The 12,806-nt window shown below is 43.7% G+C and overlaps 1 protein-coding gene across 1 annotated transcript in view; it reads right to left on the reverse strand.

Annotated features, from left to right (window-relative positions):
- The window catches only part of LOC124553941 (ankyrin repeat domain-containing protein 65-like), a 105,701-nt gene that overhangs the window by 19,603 nt on the left and 73,292 nt on the right, over positions 1–12,806 (reverse strand). The window contains exon 2 of the mRNA XM_047127959.1: positions 11,796–12,372. Coding sequence (XP_046983915.1) covers positions 11,796–12,361 — 566 coding nt within the window. The 5' untranslated portion in view covers positions 12,362–12,372. The remainder of the gene's footprint in view (positions 1–11,795; positions 12,373–12,806) is intronic.

Raw genomic sequence — 12,806 nt, forward strand, 5'->3', positions numbered from 1 at the left:
TTATTTGGAACATAATGTATGGAAGCTGAATATCACTAACAGGGGAGGGGGGGGGGGGGGAAATAGGGGAAACAATCGGACAAGTTCTGTGAACTTACGAGGGTCGTTCATTAAGTAATGCCCCACTTTTTTTCCCCATAATGTATTTATTGTTAAGAGTCAGAATTTGGTGACATACATCGACACGTCTTGCTCGTGTCCACTGTAAGACTGACACACTCGTCCTCTTCAAAGTTGTGTTCCCAGTAGAAAATCTTTAAGCGGCCCAAAGAGATGGAAGTCCGAGGGTGCCAGGTCCAGAGTGCAGCGTGGATGAGGCAATGCGCTCCCGGGCTCTCGGACTTGTGTGTGGGCGTGCATTATCGTAATATAGCAAGATTTCTGCTGGATTCTTGTCCGATTGAACACGTCGGAAACGGTTCTCGTGTGAGTCTTCTCATATGACCCTGAATTGATGGTTGACCCTCTTGCCATCACATCCACAGAAATGACGCCATCACAATCTCAGAAGGCTGTCACCGTGACTTTTCCAGCAGAGGGGGTCGTCTCTAATTTCTTCTTTTGTCACGAATGAGGGTGGCGCCACTGCATAGACTGCCTTTTTGTTTCTGCCACGAAGTAGAGCTCCCAGCTTTCGTCCACCGTAACAATCCGTGAGAGAAAGGCGTCTCCGTCGGTCTCAAAACGCTCTAATAGTTCAGATGAAATGGCCCTTCTTTGACTCGTGTAACCCGCTGTGAGCGTTACTCGAATCCATCGGGAGCACCGCTATCGGAATAGCCGAGATCCCTGATCATTGCAGACGCACTTCCAATGCTGACCGACAACTATAGAGCCAATTGTCAAGTTTTGATGCACCGGTCGGCACGAATAATGGCATCTGCACTATTCAGCGTGTCTGGAACAGTGGCTGTGGCAGGACATTCTAAGTGTGGCTGATCATGGAGCTTGTTTCTGCATTTCCAGAGCGTGCAACTTTCACCACCCGTTGCCCAACTGTGCTATCAACTGCAGCATTGCCACGCACTGCACACAAACGTTTATGGATGTTCACCACGGTTTCTCTTCTTGCGCACAAAAACTCAATAACAGCATGCTGCTTGTAGTGGAACTCGTATGCAGATGCCATTTTGACGCTGTACTACTGATCTGCCATCTGCCAAAACAGTTCGAAACTGCAATGGCATACAAAAAACATGAAATAGGAGGCACCAAAAAGGACTTTTGTCTATGTATATTAACGGCATTTTTTAAAATTTAAGGCATTACTTATTGAACGACCCTCGTACAATGAAAAACACATGAAGCTTGTCACAGATACACAGGAGTTGTTTAATAAACTGTCATTTAGATCAACAGTGGAAAACTAACATACAGTATTTTTTGACGCCTGAGGGAGTGAAGGAGATGATGGCCAGGAATTACAACAGCTATACTGTAAAACTTACAAAAGAGTTGTTTCAAAATTTGCTTCTGACTAAAGCAGACAGAACCATATATGCATGTAATGTCTCTTGATAGCAGAGGTGATGTACTTCTTCCTCAAACATAAATTTTCATGTTAAATTAAGCTGAACAAAACAGACAGAAGATTCCAGTACAGGCTACCGCTAGAAGAAAAAATGGATTACACAGGATAGGCAATATTGTTTCACGAACAATGTTTATAAATTGTCGAGTTACCAGTAGTGTAACACATTCAAGAAACTCCAAAAAGAAAAAGACTTAATATGAAGCATATGAATCAGAGAGAACATGCCGAACAAAATGAACACCCGGCCGTTCAAGATTGTTCCGAAGTTCCTCATCAGAGACTGGTGGGGGCGGAGGTAATGGGCACAGGAATTGTGCCAAGATGGTTACAGGCACGAAGGGCCGCAGACTGGGCAGCTGAAGCAATTTTGATCAGCAACGAACCCGACCACATCTTGCTCAGGGAGTCCACTTCGCCAAACTTGTCTTCAATGTGTTCCACAAAAAAAGGTTTGGCATTGCTGAAGGTATCCACGTCAGTCCTGGTGCAAACCAGATAGCGGCGAAAAGGTTTCGCTACTAGCCGGTGGGCAACCCTCCTCCAAGGGTGTAGCCACGGGAGGGAAGGCTGAAGGGGCAGGAGAAGTAGCACTAAAAGAATCAGTTCCACGGGGAGAGACGGCCGCAAAAGAATGGCCTGAGTTCTGGATCCGTATTCAGTGTCCGCCCTGATACCACCCACTCCAATCAGGGGCTCTCCTCACGTGCACCACCCAGCCACAGCAAGGGCTGTCTGGCACAGCAGCCACTGCCGTGAGATCCAATGCTCCATGACGACAAGCAACCACTGCAGGTGTGTGATCCCTGTGTGTTCAGGGGGCTCGACCAAAAGTATACTAGCGACCCCACCACACGGGCTGGCTACCGAGCAGGCTATGCACCCTAGCATCAGACGACGTGAAAGAACAGGTTGAATGAACTAGGAGGGCAAACGTTGGAGACACTAGGTAAGGTGCTCTTACCCAAATGGCTCACATGACGCAATAGAAATTTAGTAATGGAGGCCAATCCCCAGAGGGGTACCAGGGAATGCCAAAAGGATGAGGTGATTACGCAACAAAGCCAAATTACAAAACCAACATAACCAGGAGGATAGTGGGGCCAACATAAGCAAGGACACCAAGAGAGGGAGAGGAGAGGGCAAAGGAGCAAGGAGAGGAAATGAGGGGAAGGGCAAGGAAATGCAGCCCTGTAAAGAAGGATGGCTGCACTAGCTTGGCACCCCGTGCTCACCACGCACATACTCACGGAAGAATCGTGAGCCCCTGGGGGTATCAGACTGGAAATCATACCCTGCTCTTTGGAGCTCAAGGTCTAGGAATATAGTCTTTAATTAGCAATCAAAAACGTCCTCTGTGCTGGGTTCATTTTGAATAAAAATTGTCAGCGTTGGCAGCCGAAGACTTCCGGCTTAAGATGTCACCATTACTCAGTCAACAGCTTTGTCAAAAGTGGGTGGAGGGGCAGACAGGTTCAGGACACTCTTGCCATTGGGTTTGGAAGCTTCCACTTAAGGCAGATGAATCAGCAATGATAAAAGGCATGAGGATGCAGAAGACAATGAAAACTACTGCATTAGACACAAAGTATCAGCAGGACATGTGGCCGGTAACTGACAAAAGTATCATCATGATCTTGGCAAGAGATTCCTGACTATAGTTCAATTCATTTATCTTGGCGGCTCGCGCATGCCCGCCCAGACGCGGGAGATTGCAGCGTTGCCAGTTGTACGCGCCAAGGGAAGCAGCGCCGTAGCAGTGTAGTTCTCAAACTTACATTTAGGGGGGAGCGCGCAGTTTATGAAGCAAAGCCACCAAGGCTGCACTAAACCTTTCGCTGCTACAGAGACGTGCTCCCCGCATTCCACGCCGTGCGCGATTTTGTAGCCACTGCACTGCTCGCCTGTGCAGACACATAGTGTTCCGACTGCTTTGACACACTTATCATTCGATTTCACAAAAACTATTTGGCCCAAAAATTTGATTTTGACACATCTTCTTGACTGATACCTTCCCTCCATAAATGACTTAATTTTGTTTCGCTTTTCAACGCAGTTATATTGCAGCATTAAATGTAGTAAACCATTGCACGAAATTTTGAAGAGTTTGCAGAGGTAAAGTTCATAGCGTATACTTTCCGTATGTTCGATTGTAGTTACCACAATGTTGAGAATGAAACGTGGACAAGATACCTAAATTTCATATAAAATTTACTGTATAACAACATCTCATTTAATTTAAGTATCAGATTGGTGTCGTATGTAAAATTGAGAAATATTCCGTCTTTTGCGACTGTAATAAAAGTTTTATTTACACCGGGCGCGTTTGACTTTATTTTAAAGCACTTCAATCAATCAAAAGGAAGTACACAAAATACGTTAAACAAAACTGTGGACTTACAAAAACATTAGGACTTGAATATACTGTGTATCAGTGCTCTGAGCTATGTCAAATATAATTTTTGTGTGTGGCACACACGAAAAGCATTTATTTGCTAAAACACTGATCGGCCGACACAAACGTTGAATATTGTGTTACCTCAGCACAAAACTATGAAAGGTGACTTGGCAATGGAGGAGACAAAATGCTGTCCAATGAAGATGCTTCAAAAGAGAAAAACGCGTCTGGTCTAAATAAGACGCTTATTACAGTTGCAGAAGAGGAATATATTTCAATACCATTGGTAAAATTGCAACTGTGGAACAAAAACAAGAAAGAGAACATGAGTATTATTGTGTATGTGCCTTACCCTTCATTGTTGTCAATCGCTGCAATAGTCTTCTGCATCGCTGTAGTCAGTGTCGCAGTCCGAATCATCAGGTCTTAAGAGTTATGGCGATGGGTTCAAGCAGATTGTCAATTACAATTTCCCTGTCCATGTCCTCCCCCTGTAGCCTTTGTGCATGCCGAACACATTCAGCCCATGCTGAAGGAGTAATTCTGTCAAGTGCTTCGTGCAGAAGCCTTTCTGTATCGGCAATTTTAAATGTCACGTTTCGTTCTGCGACATACCCTTTCACTTGTGCCCAAATTAACTCTATCGGATTGTATTGGCAATGGTACGGTGGCAAACGCAAAACTGTGTGTCCATGTTCCTGTGCAATACAATCGATTTCATAAACTTTTGTGCGAGGCTTATGAAGCACTACAAGATTCAACATTTCAGCACAAGTTTGGTTGGCAGTATGTGGAATATTTTTACTTGCAAGCCATAACATGATATCGGCTTTTTTTGTACTTGTTGTGGGTGTCTTAACAACAACAGAGTGATAACTCGCATTGTCCATTACAATCACCGAGTTTGCAGGCAAGTAAGGGAGAAACTGATTCCTGAACCACAATTTAAATGTCTCAGAGTTCATTTCGGAATGATAATCCCCTGAATTTCTCTTTTTTGCCCGGAACACTAATTTGCTTTCTGGAATGAATCCAGGAGCAGAACCAGCGTGAAGCACAATTATTCGTCCACCTTTACCAACTGGTACTTTAAACCCACCCGAACCATCACTCATTTTCCAACACACTTTCCTTGTGTGATTTTGGTTCACCCATGTTTCGTCCAAGAAAAAAATGTTCTTATTCCTGGATTTTCTTACTTCAATAATACGTCTTAAAAACTGTGCCCTTGAAGCAGCGATATCACTACGTTCCATTAAAAACTTTCTTCCGTCATTGGTATGTACATATTTGAATCCAATGTTTTTAAGTATTCTATTCATTGAAGTCATGCTACCTTTAAAATTTATGGTTTCACGCATTTTCAAAGTGATTTTTTTTACAGTAGGAAATTCGCCTGTGTTGTACATGTTGAGCACTTCTCGTCTTAGAACATCTTTGTCGAAATTATCTAAATTAGTTACAGTCCTCTCACGAGTGCGATATTTCCCTGGCGATCTGAAAAGTGGGCTTCCACAGGTCTCCGTAGATAACTTTCCTTCATTGGCAATCCGCTGAACGGTTCTCATGCTAACGCCTGTCGCTTCTGCAGTGCGTTCCTGAGATCTGGCGACATCCGTGATAGGTCCACCATTTTCTGCTTCGCGCTTGAAAAAAGCGTGAATCTGGTAAATTATGTCCCTCGCCTGTTTATGGAGAGTTTGTCGCTTACCACCATTATGAGCCATGACAACTTGCAACAAATGCGATAAAAATTCACCAAAGAATAACTACAATCACATTTAACACTCGCACTCGCCAAGACATTCCCAGCAGACCGTTCAGAAAACTACTGAACACTCATTGGCTGTCAGCGGATGTGTGACGTCAGGTGCGTAGAACGAGCCTTAAATCGACCGCAGTCGTTCATGGTTCCAACTATACAGTGTTCATTTTAATTGGAGACATTGAAATATCCGCAAATCTACACATCGGATCAAACAAATTTATAACTAAATTTTTTTTGTCTCAGAGGGGGACATCCAATGATACCAAATTCGACGAATTTGTAGTCAAATTTGTTATAATTGGATGTCCCCTTCCGGGAGGAACTAATTTTCATTAGGATTTCTTTTGGCTCTGTGTGTCGTTTTCAAGAGATTTCAATGTCCCCATAAAATGAACACCCTTTATAACATAAACAGTGTTTATAAATTGGGAAATATTCTATCTTTAGCAACTGTAACAAAACTTTCTTTATACCAGAGTCATTTCGCTTTTTTCTAAAACGTTCTGATTAAAACGAAGTTGGCGAAGTACACAAAACTGAATTTTGGACGTAATAAAACATAAAACTAAAATATATTGCCAGTGAGGCACAGTGCGCAAACATTTTGTTTTTGTCACAACAGACAGCAAATACTTGCCAAAACATAGATCAGTCGACGAAACCATTGAATATGATGTTGCCAAAGCAGCGAAGCAAAGAATTCCGTCAGACAATCAAATAGCTCGGCAACGTACGAGCCGAAATTCTGCTCTAAATAATACTTTTAATACTGCCGCAAAAGAATATATCTCAATATGAATAGTAAAACAGCGACTGCGGAAGAGGCGATATACAAACAAAACGGATAACATGAATATTGTATGTGTGCCTTTTCGTTGTTTTTAATTGCTGTGAAAAGAAATATTGGAGGAGAAAATTACAAAAACTGAAAACTTATTATGATTATAATGAAGCACAGGAAATTTCAAAACATTACATTCAAACAAATAAAATTCATTAAGTAAGACACTTCGCTATTGTTTTTAAATAAATAAAATATTAAGTATGCAACAAGCCTTGAACTCAGAATCTTCCGATTAGCAGCCCAACCGCTTAACCATTACGCCAACGCAGCTACTCATTTCTCGCATCTCGTGGAGCACTCTATACGTCTGCAAAATACCGACAAACACTGTTGGGATGACTATGAATTACTCACGTTGCGTCGAAGTACAATAGGAAATAAACAATTACCGCTGTTCTTTATTGCGAAAAAGCGGTTCGTGAGACTGATACAAACACCTTTCCTTGCTATCGCCTGAATTAGGAGGCTTATTGTTTGTTTGGTTTAATTAATTAATAGAATATGAAGCAATTGGTGTAAAGAATGCTTTTTCCAAACTTTCTATAAAAGAAAGTCTGCTATCAAGACATTGCATTTGTTCAATTACTTCATTTATGACTGAACATTTCTAAAATTGAAGACACTCGTCCGTGCTCTGCACTGCAGTCGAGATCTGGCAACGTCGTTCTCTGTTCATTGGCTGACTGTGATTTGTGACGTCAAATGCGCAGAACGAACCTAAACTCGGCCACCAAGATATATGACGCGTACCTTAGTGCCTATTTGGATACCTGGGGGAGACTGCCAGAAGTGACATGACCACGAGAAAAAGATTGAATGACCAACGAAAGGATGACATTATACGAGTCGAGGCGTGGAACGTAAGGAGTTTGAATGCAATAGGAAAGCCAGACAATAACAAAAGGGAAATGCTAAAGCTCGATTTGGATACGGTGGTGGTCACTGAAGTGAAATGGAAATAAGGCAAGGACTTCTGGCCAGACGAGAGTAGGGTAATATCAACAGCAGCAGAAAATGGCGGAACAGGAGTAGGATTCATTATGAATAGGAAGGTAGGGCAGACGGTGAGCTACTGTCAACAGTTCGGTGACAGGGTTCATCTGAACAGAATTGAGAGGAAACCAACACCAGCACAGACAACGAGAGTTCAGGTATACATGCCGACATGACAAGTTGACAATGAAGATGTAGAAAAACTATGAGGGTATTGAACACTTAATCCAGTATGTAAAGGGAGATGAAAATCTAAAAGTGGGGGGAATGCAGTTGTAGGGGTAACAGTAGAAGAAAGGGTTACAGGAGAAGATAGACTTGGTACTAGGAATGAAAGAGAAGAGAGACTAGTTGAGATGTATAAAAAATTTCAGCTAGCAATAGCAAATACTCTCTTCAAGACTCAGAAGAGGAGGAGAGGGTACACTTGGAAAAGGATGCGAGATATGCGAAGATTTCAGTTACATAGCATCTTCAGGCAGAGATTCACAAATCGGATACTGGACTGTTAGGTTTACCCAGAAGCAGATACGGATGCAGATCACAGTTTAGTAGTGATGAGTAGGCTGAAGTATAAGATACAGTCAGGAAGAATCGGTGTGCAAAAAAGTGGGATATAGTAGTACTAAGGGATGAAGAGTCTCTGTGGTTATAGATACTACCATAATGAACAGCTCAGGAGGTAGCATAGTTGAAGAGGAATGGAGATCTCTCCAAATAATCACAGAGGCTGGAAAGGTAGAAAGCAGGTAATTGCAAAGAAACCGTGGGCAACAGAAGAAATACTTCAGTTGATGAATGAAGGAAGTACATAAATGCTCAGGGAATTCAGAAATACAGATGAACAAGTCACTTAAAAATGAGAAATAGGAAGTGCACAGAAGCTAAGGCAATACGACCACAAAGAAGAGAAGAAATCTGTTGGGAGCACTCAACATACAGAAAAGCCGAACAAACTTTGGTGAAATTAAGAGCACAGAAGGTAACATTAAGACAGACTGTTAAATGCACAGAAGAGAGCAGTTAGTACGAAATTCCTGTATGATGGGGAAGACTTGGCTGTCGTAACAGAAGGAGAAACAGGAGTCGATATGGAGAAGATATGTGGTCTAGTATTAGAATCAGAATTTAAAAGAGCTTCAGAAAATTTAATATCAAATAAGGCAATATCAAAAGATACAACATTCCGTAAGATTTTCTAAAATGATTGGGAGAAGTGGTAACAAAGTAACTATTCACATTAGTGTGTAGAATGTGAGTCTGGCAATATACCAACTGACTTTCAGAAAAAGATTATCCAGACAATTCTAAAGATTGCAACAGTTGACTAGTGCGATAATTATCACATCATCAGCTTAACAGCTTATGCATCCCAAGAATGGAAAAGAAAATTGAAGTTGTGTTAAGTGTCAATTGATTTGGCTTTAGGAAAGGTAAAAGCAGTAGAGGCAGTTGTGATGTCGCTGTTGATAATGGAAGCACAACTGAAGAAATATCAAAGCACGTTCATAGCATCTGTCAATCTGGAAAATGCGTTCAACAGTGATAACTTGTCAAAGATGTACGAAACATTCAGAAAATTAAGGGTAAGCTGTAAGAAGACACACAACATTCAATATGTACAAGAGCCAAGAGGGAACAATGAGACTGAAAGACCAAGAACAGAGTGCTCGGATTAAAAGTGTGGAAGACAGGGACACAGTCGTTTTCCCCTACTGTTCAATCTATACACCAAAGAAGCAATGACGGTGATAAATGAAAGGTTCAAGAGTCTAATTGAAACTCAACATGAAATGATATCAATGATAAGATCCACTGATGACATAACTATCCTCAGTGAATGTTAGGAAGAATTACACAGCATGCTGAATGGAATGAACACGCTAATGAATACGGAATATGGATTGAGATTAAATCAAAGGGAGACAAACTTAGTGAGAAGTAGCAAAAATGAGAACAGCGATGAGCTTGACATCAGGATTGATGACCCCAAAGTAAATTAAATTAAGAAGTCCTGCTATCTACGCAGCAAAATAACCGCCAACAGAGGAAGCAAGGAGTACATCAAAAAACAGAGTACCACAGATAAAATGGCATTTCTGGTCGAGAGAAGTCTACTAGCATCAAACACTGGCGTTAATGTGAGGAAGAAACTGGTGGAATTGTTCGTTTGGAGCACAACATTTTAAAGTAGTGAGACATGAACTATGGGAAAACTGGGAAAGAGAAGAATGGAAGCATTTGAGTTGTGGTGCTACAAAGAACGTTTAAAATTAGGTGGACAGGTAAAGCAATAAATGAGATGATCTCTCCACAGAATAGGCAAGGAAAGGAATATATGGAAAATATTGATAAGAGCAAGGGATAGGATGATAGGACATCTATTAAAACTTCCATTGTGCTAGAGAGCTAAACAGAGCAAACACTGTAGAGGAAGACACAGATTGAAAAACAGCCAGAAAATAACTGAGCACGTAGGATGCAGGCGCTAGTCAGAAAACTGATTGGGGGGGACATGTACAGCAGCTTCCTACGAATGTAGAGAAATGTAAGTTAATGCGGATGAGTAGCAAAAATATCTTATCAATATTGACGTTGTAGGAGATGTATCAGACTCCAACAGATGGGTTAGGAAATGAAATCTGCTGTATCCTAGTAGAGGAAAACATGGTGGGATTCACTGAGTGGCCTCTGGTAATGCCAGAGACGATTTCAAGCAAGACAGGACATACATTTGGCACACGCTCCTGCAGCATGCACTCAAGTGATGTAAAAGTACACACCGTTCCTGCATGTTTGTAAGGGGAACATGCAGCACATATTCCAGGCACTGGCTGAACAGAGGGGAGAAGGAAATGTGGCTGGAAGGCCCAGCATTGTGTGCGACCATGTTGTCTTGTTTACTGCATTATTCTTTTGTTGTTTGGTTCAAGTGACTCTCAGCAGTATGGGACTGAACATCTGAGGTCATCAGTCCCCTAGATTTAGAACTACTTGAACCCAACTAACCGAAGGACATCACACACATCCACGCCCGAGGCAAGATTCGAACCTGCGACCGCAGCAGCAGCGCGGTTTGTTGTTTGGTCACGGAGTGTCTGGGGAGCCCCTGTGCTTAGACCATGTTGTTTACTGCACACACAACCATATGCTACTCTCTGGAGCCTGGCATATTTAATGTGGTGTGCCTTTTAAGTCATACCACCACTTTACTGTTTGAGGGTAGCAAAGTAAGTTTTGTACTGAAGTTGCTGGCCTATTGCAGACATATACTGAGGAAATGGAAGCCAATTACTGCCGTACCGTCCTATACTGTGTCGGAAGCTCACTGTGGCACAGACGGTGACACCAGATCTCGATTACCCCGACTGACACATCGCACTTCTGAGTAGCCATTCTATGCTTGTGGGACAGACCTTTAACGCGAACGTCAGTAGTGGTCCAAGGCCGTCACCTAAGTCAGCACCTCACGGGATGTTCGCGCAGCAGCTGGCAGTTGCAGCTTTCACGATCAACCTGTGCCCAGGTCTGGCTGTCAGAGCCGCCTCGGCCGCTGAATGCACACTGCGAGGCGTCAGTGTGGCACTCGTGTTGCGACAGCAGTATGTTTACTACGCCTAGAAGGTAGGGTAGGTCAGTATCTGCCACACTGGTACAAGAGAAATGCGAAACTGAATACGTTGCTGTCCTCCTCGACGTGTCGCAGAATGCTAAAATCTTTCTGGTGCTGTGCAACATACATAATAGTCTTCAACTCCTCATTATGCAGCACGATGCCAGTTGGAGCTATCATACTGTCAACTGCAGCAGTGGCACCGGACAGCTGATGGCTACTTTTAGTAAAGCTGCCGAACATCACAGCACGAGCATTCATCTGGTCGGCTACAAACTGCACCCGTCACTGTGTCCGTTTTGTGCCCACAGCAGTAGTCTCACTTCCTAGGTACACTATCAAAGTATCTTGTTCAAAGGCTTGATGCCAAAATCTAGATGAATGGGCTCTACACATGCTTCATAAGAGAATTAATCAAATGAGGACGGATTTCTTCAACACTGAAATTATCCCCTCTATGATTTGTTTACTTAACATAACTGCTAACAAAAAGGGCTGAATATGGAGCTTTGATAAACCATTCATGACAGGACAATGACAGCATTGTGAGCTATAAGGAGAGACAATCACAAATATTGTACTGTTAGAAACACACACACACACACACATTATTGGTAAACACAGAATAACGTCTTGCCCTGGGCTCACCTGGCTTCTGCTGGTGGTTCACTGAGCAGCCGACTGACTTCAATCAGATGCTCAGGGCAGCTACGCATAGCATCTGCCCAGCCCTGCGTCGCCATTACTTTGTGTGTTTGAGACCTTATGAAGTGGATGGCGGCCGCAGTTAGGCTGGGGCACGAGTGCCTCACCGCCAGCACAGCTGCAGCCGCCGCCGTCTCCACCTCCAGCTGCGCCGCCACCTGCTGTTCGCAGGCGGCCTTCAGGGCGGACAGGCCGTATTTGTCAGCTGCTGTCAACAGCTCCGGGGCAGTGTCGGTCGTGTGGGGTGCCTGCAGGGTGTACATGTAAGACAGTAGCTGCCTCAGCACCGGGCCCTCCACGTCCGCAATTCTGACCTCGCCGCAGCTGGCCTCCAGCGTGTCGTGCTGGAACATGGCTCGGAACACGGGGCTCCTGGCGGCCAGGACCGCGCGGTGCGCCGCCAGCCGCGTCTCTCCCGCCACCAGCGTGACGACCGCGCCGTCGCCCGCGTCCAGCAGGGCGCCCAGGTCCACGGCCGCCGTCCTCTGAACCTCAGCAGCTGCCGACATGGCGGAAGGTCCTGAAACACGGCGCCACCGAGCCCACCTTACACGGCACCCTCCACACTTGTACGACGCACGTGCAGACCTGTACAACAACAGCTGGTGAATGTTGTCCACCAGTGATCCATTACAATGTCACGATATCCTGTCTGCGTAAAACTCTTCCAACAGCACAGCTTTCGAGATTTCCCATACCGTTGCAGCACCCTGATTTTGGACAACGTGTCTTCAGAAGGGGTGCAGACCTCATTCCCCCAACTTCTTTCTATAGAGTAGGGTTGTTCAATCACGATGTGTTTCTAAATGGAGATAGTAACTGTCTCAATCTCTCTAGTTATTTACAGAAAGAATGACTTGACACTTGGTATGTGTATTCTCTGCTTTTAACAGCTATTTCTGCAAGTCTTGTAGGAGCTGCCTCACGCAGTGGACAGACAATCAATCTGCTACA

Source organism: Schistocerca americana, chromosome 11 (assembly GCF_021461395.2).
Source record: "Schistocerca americana isolate TAMUIC-IGC-003095 chromosome 11, iqSchAmer2.1, whole genome shotgun sequence".
Classification (NCBI taxonomy): domain Eukaryota; kingdom Metazoa; phylum Arthropoda; class Insecta; order Orthoptera; family Acrididae; genus Schistocerca; species Schistocerca americana.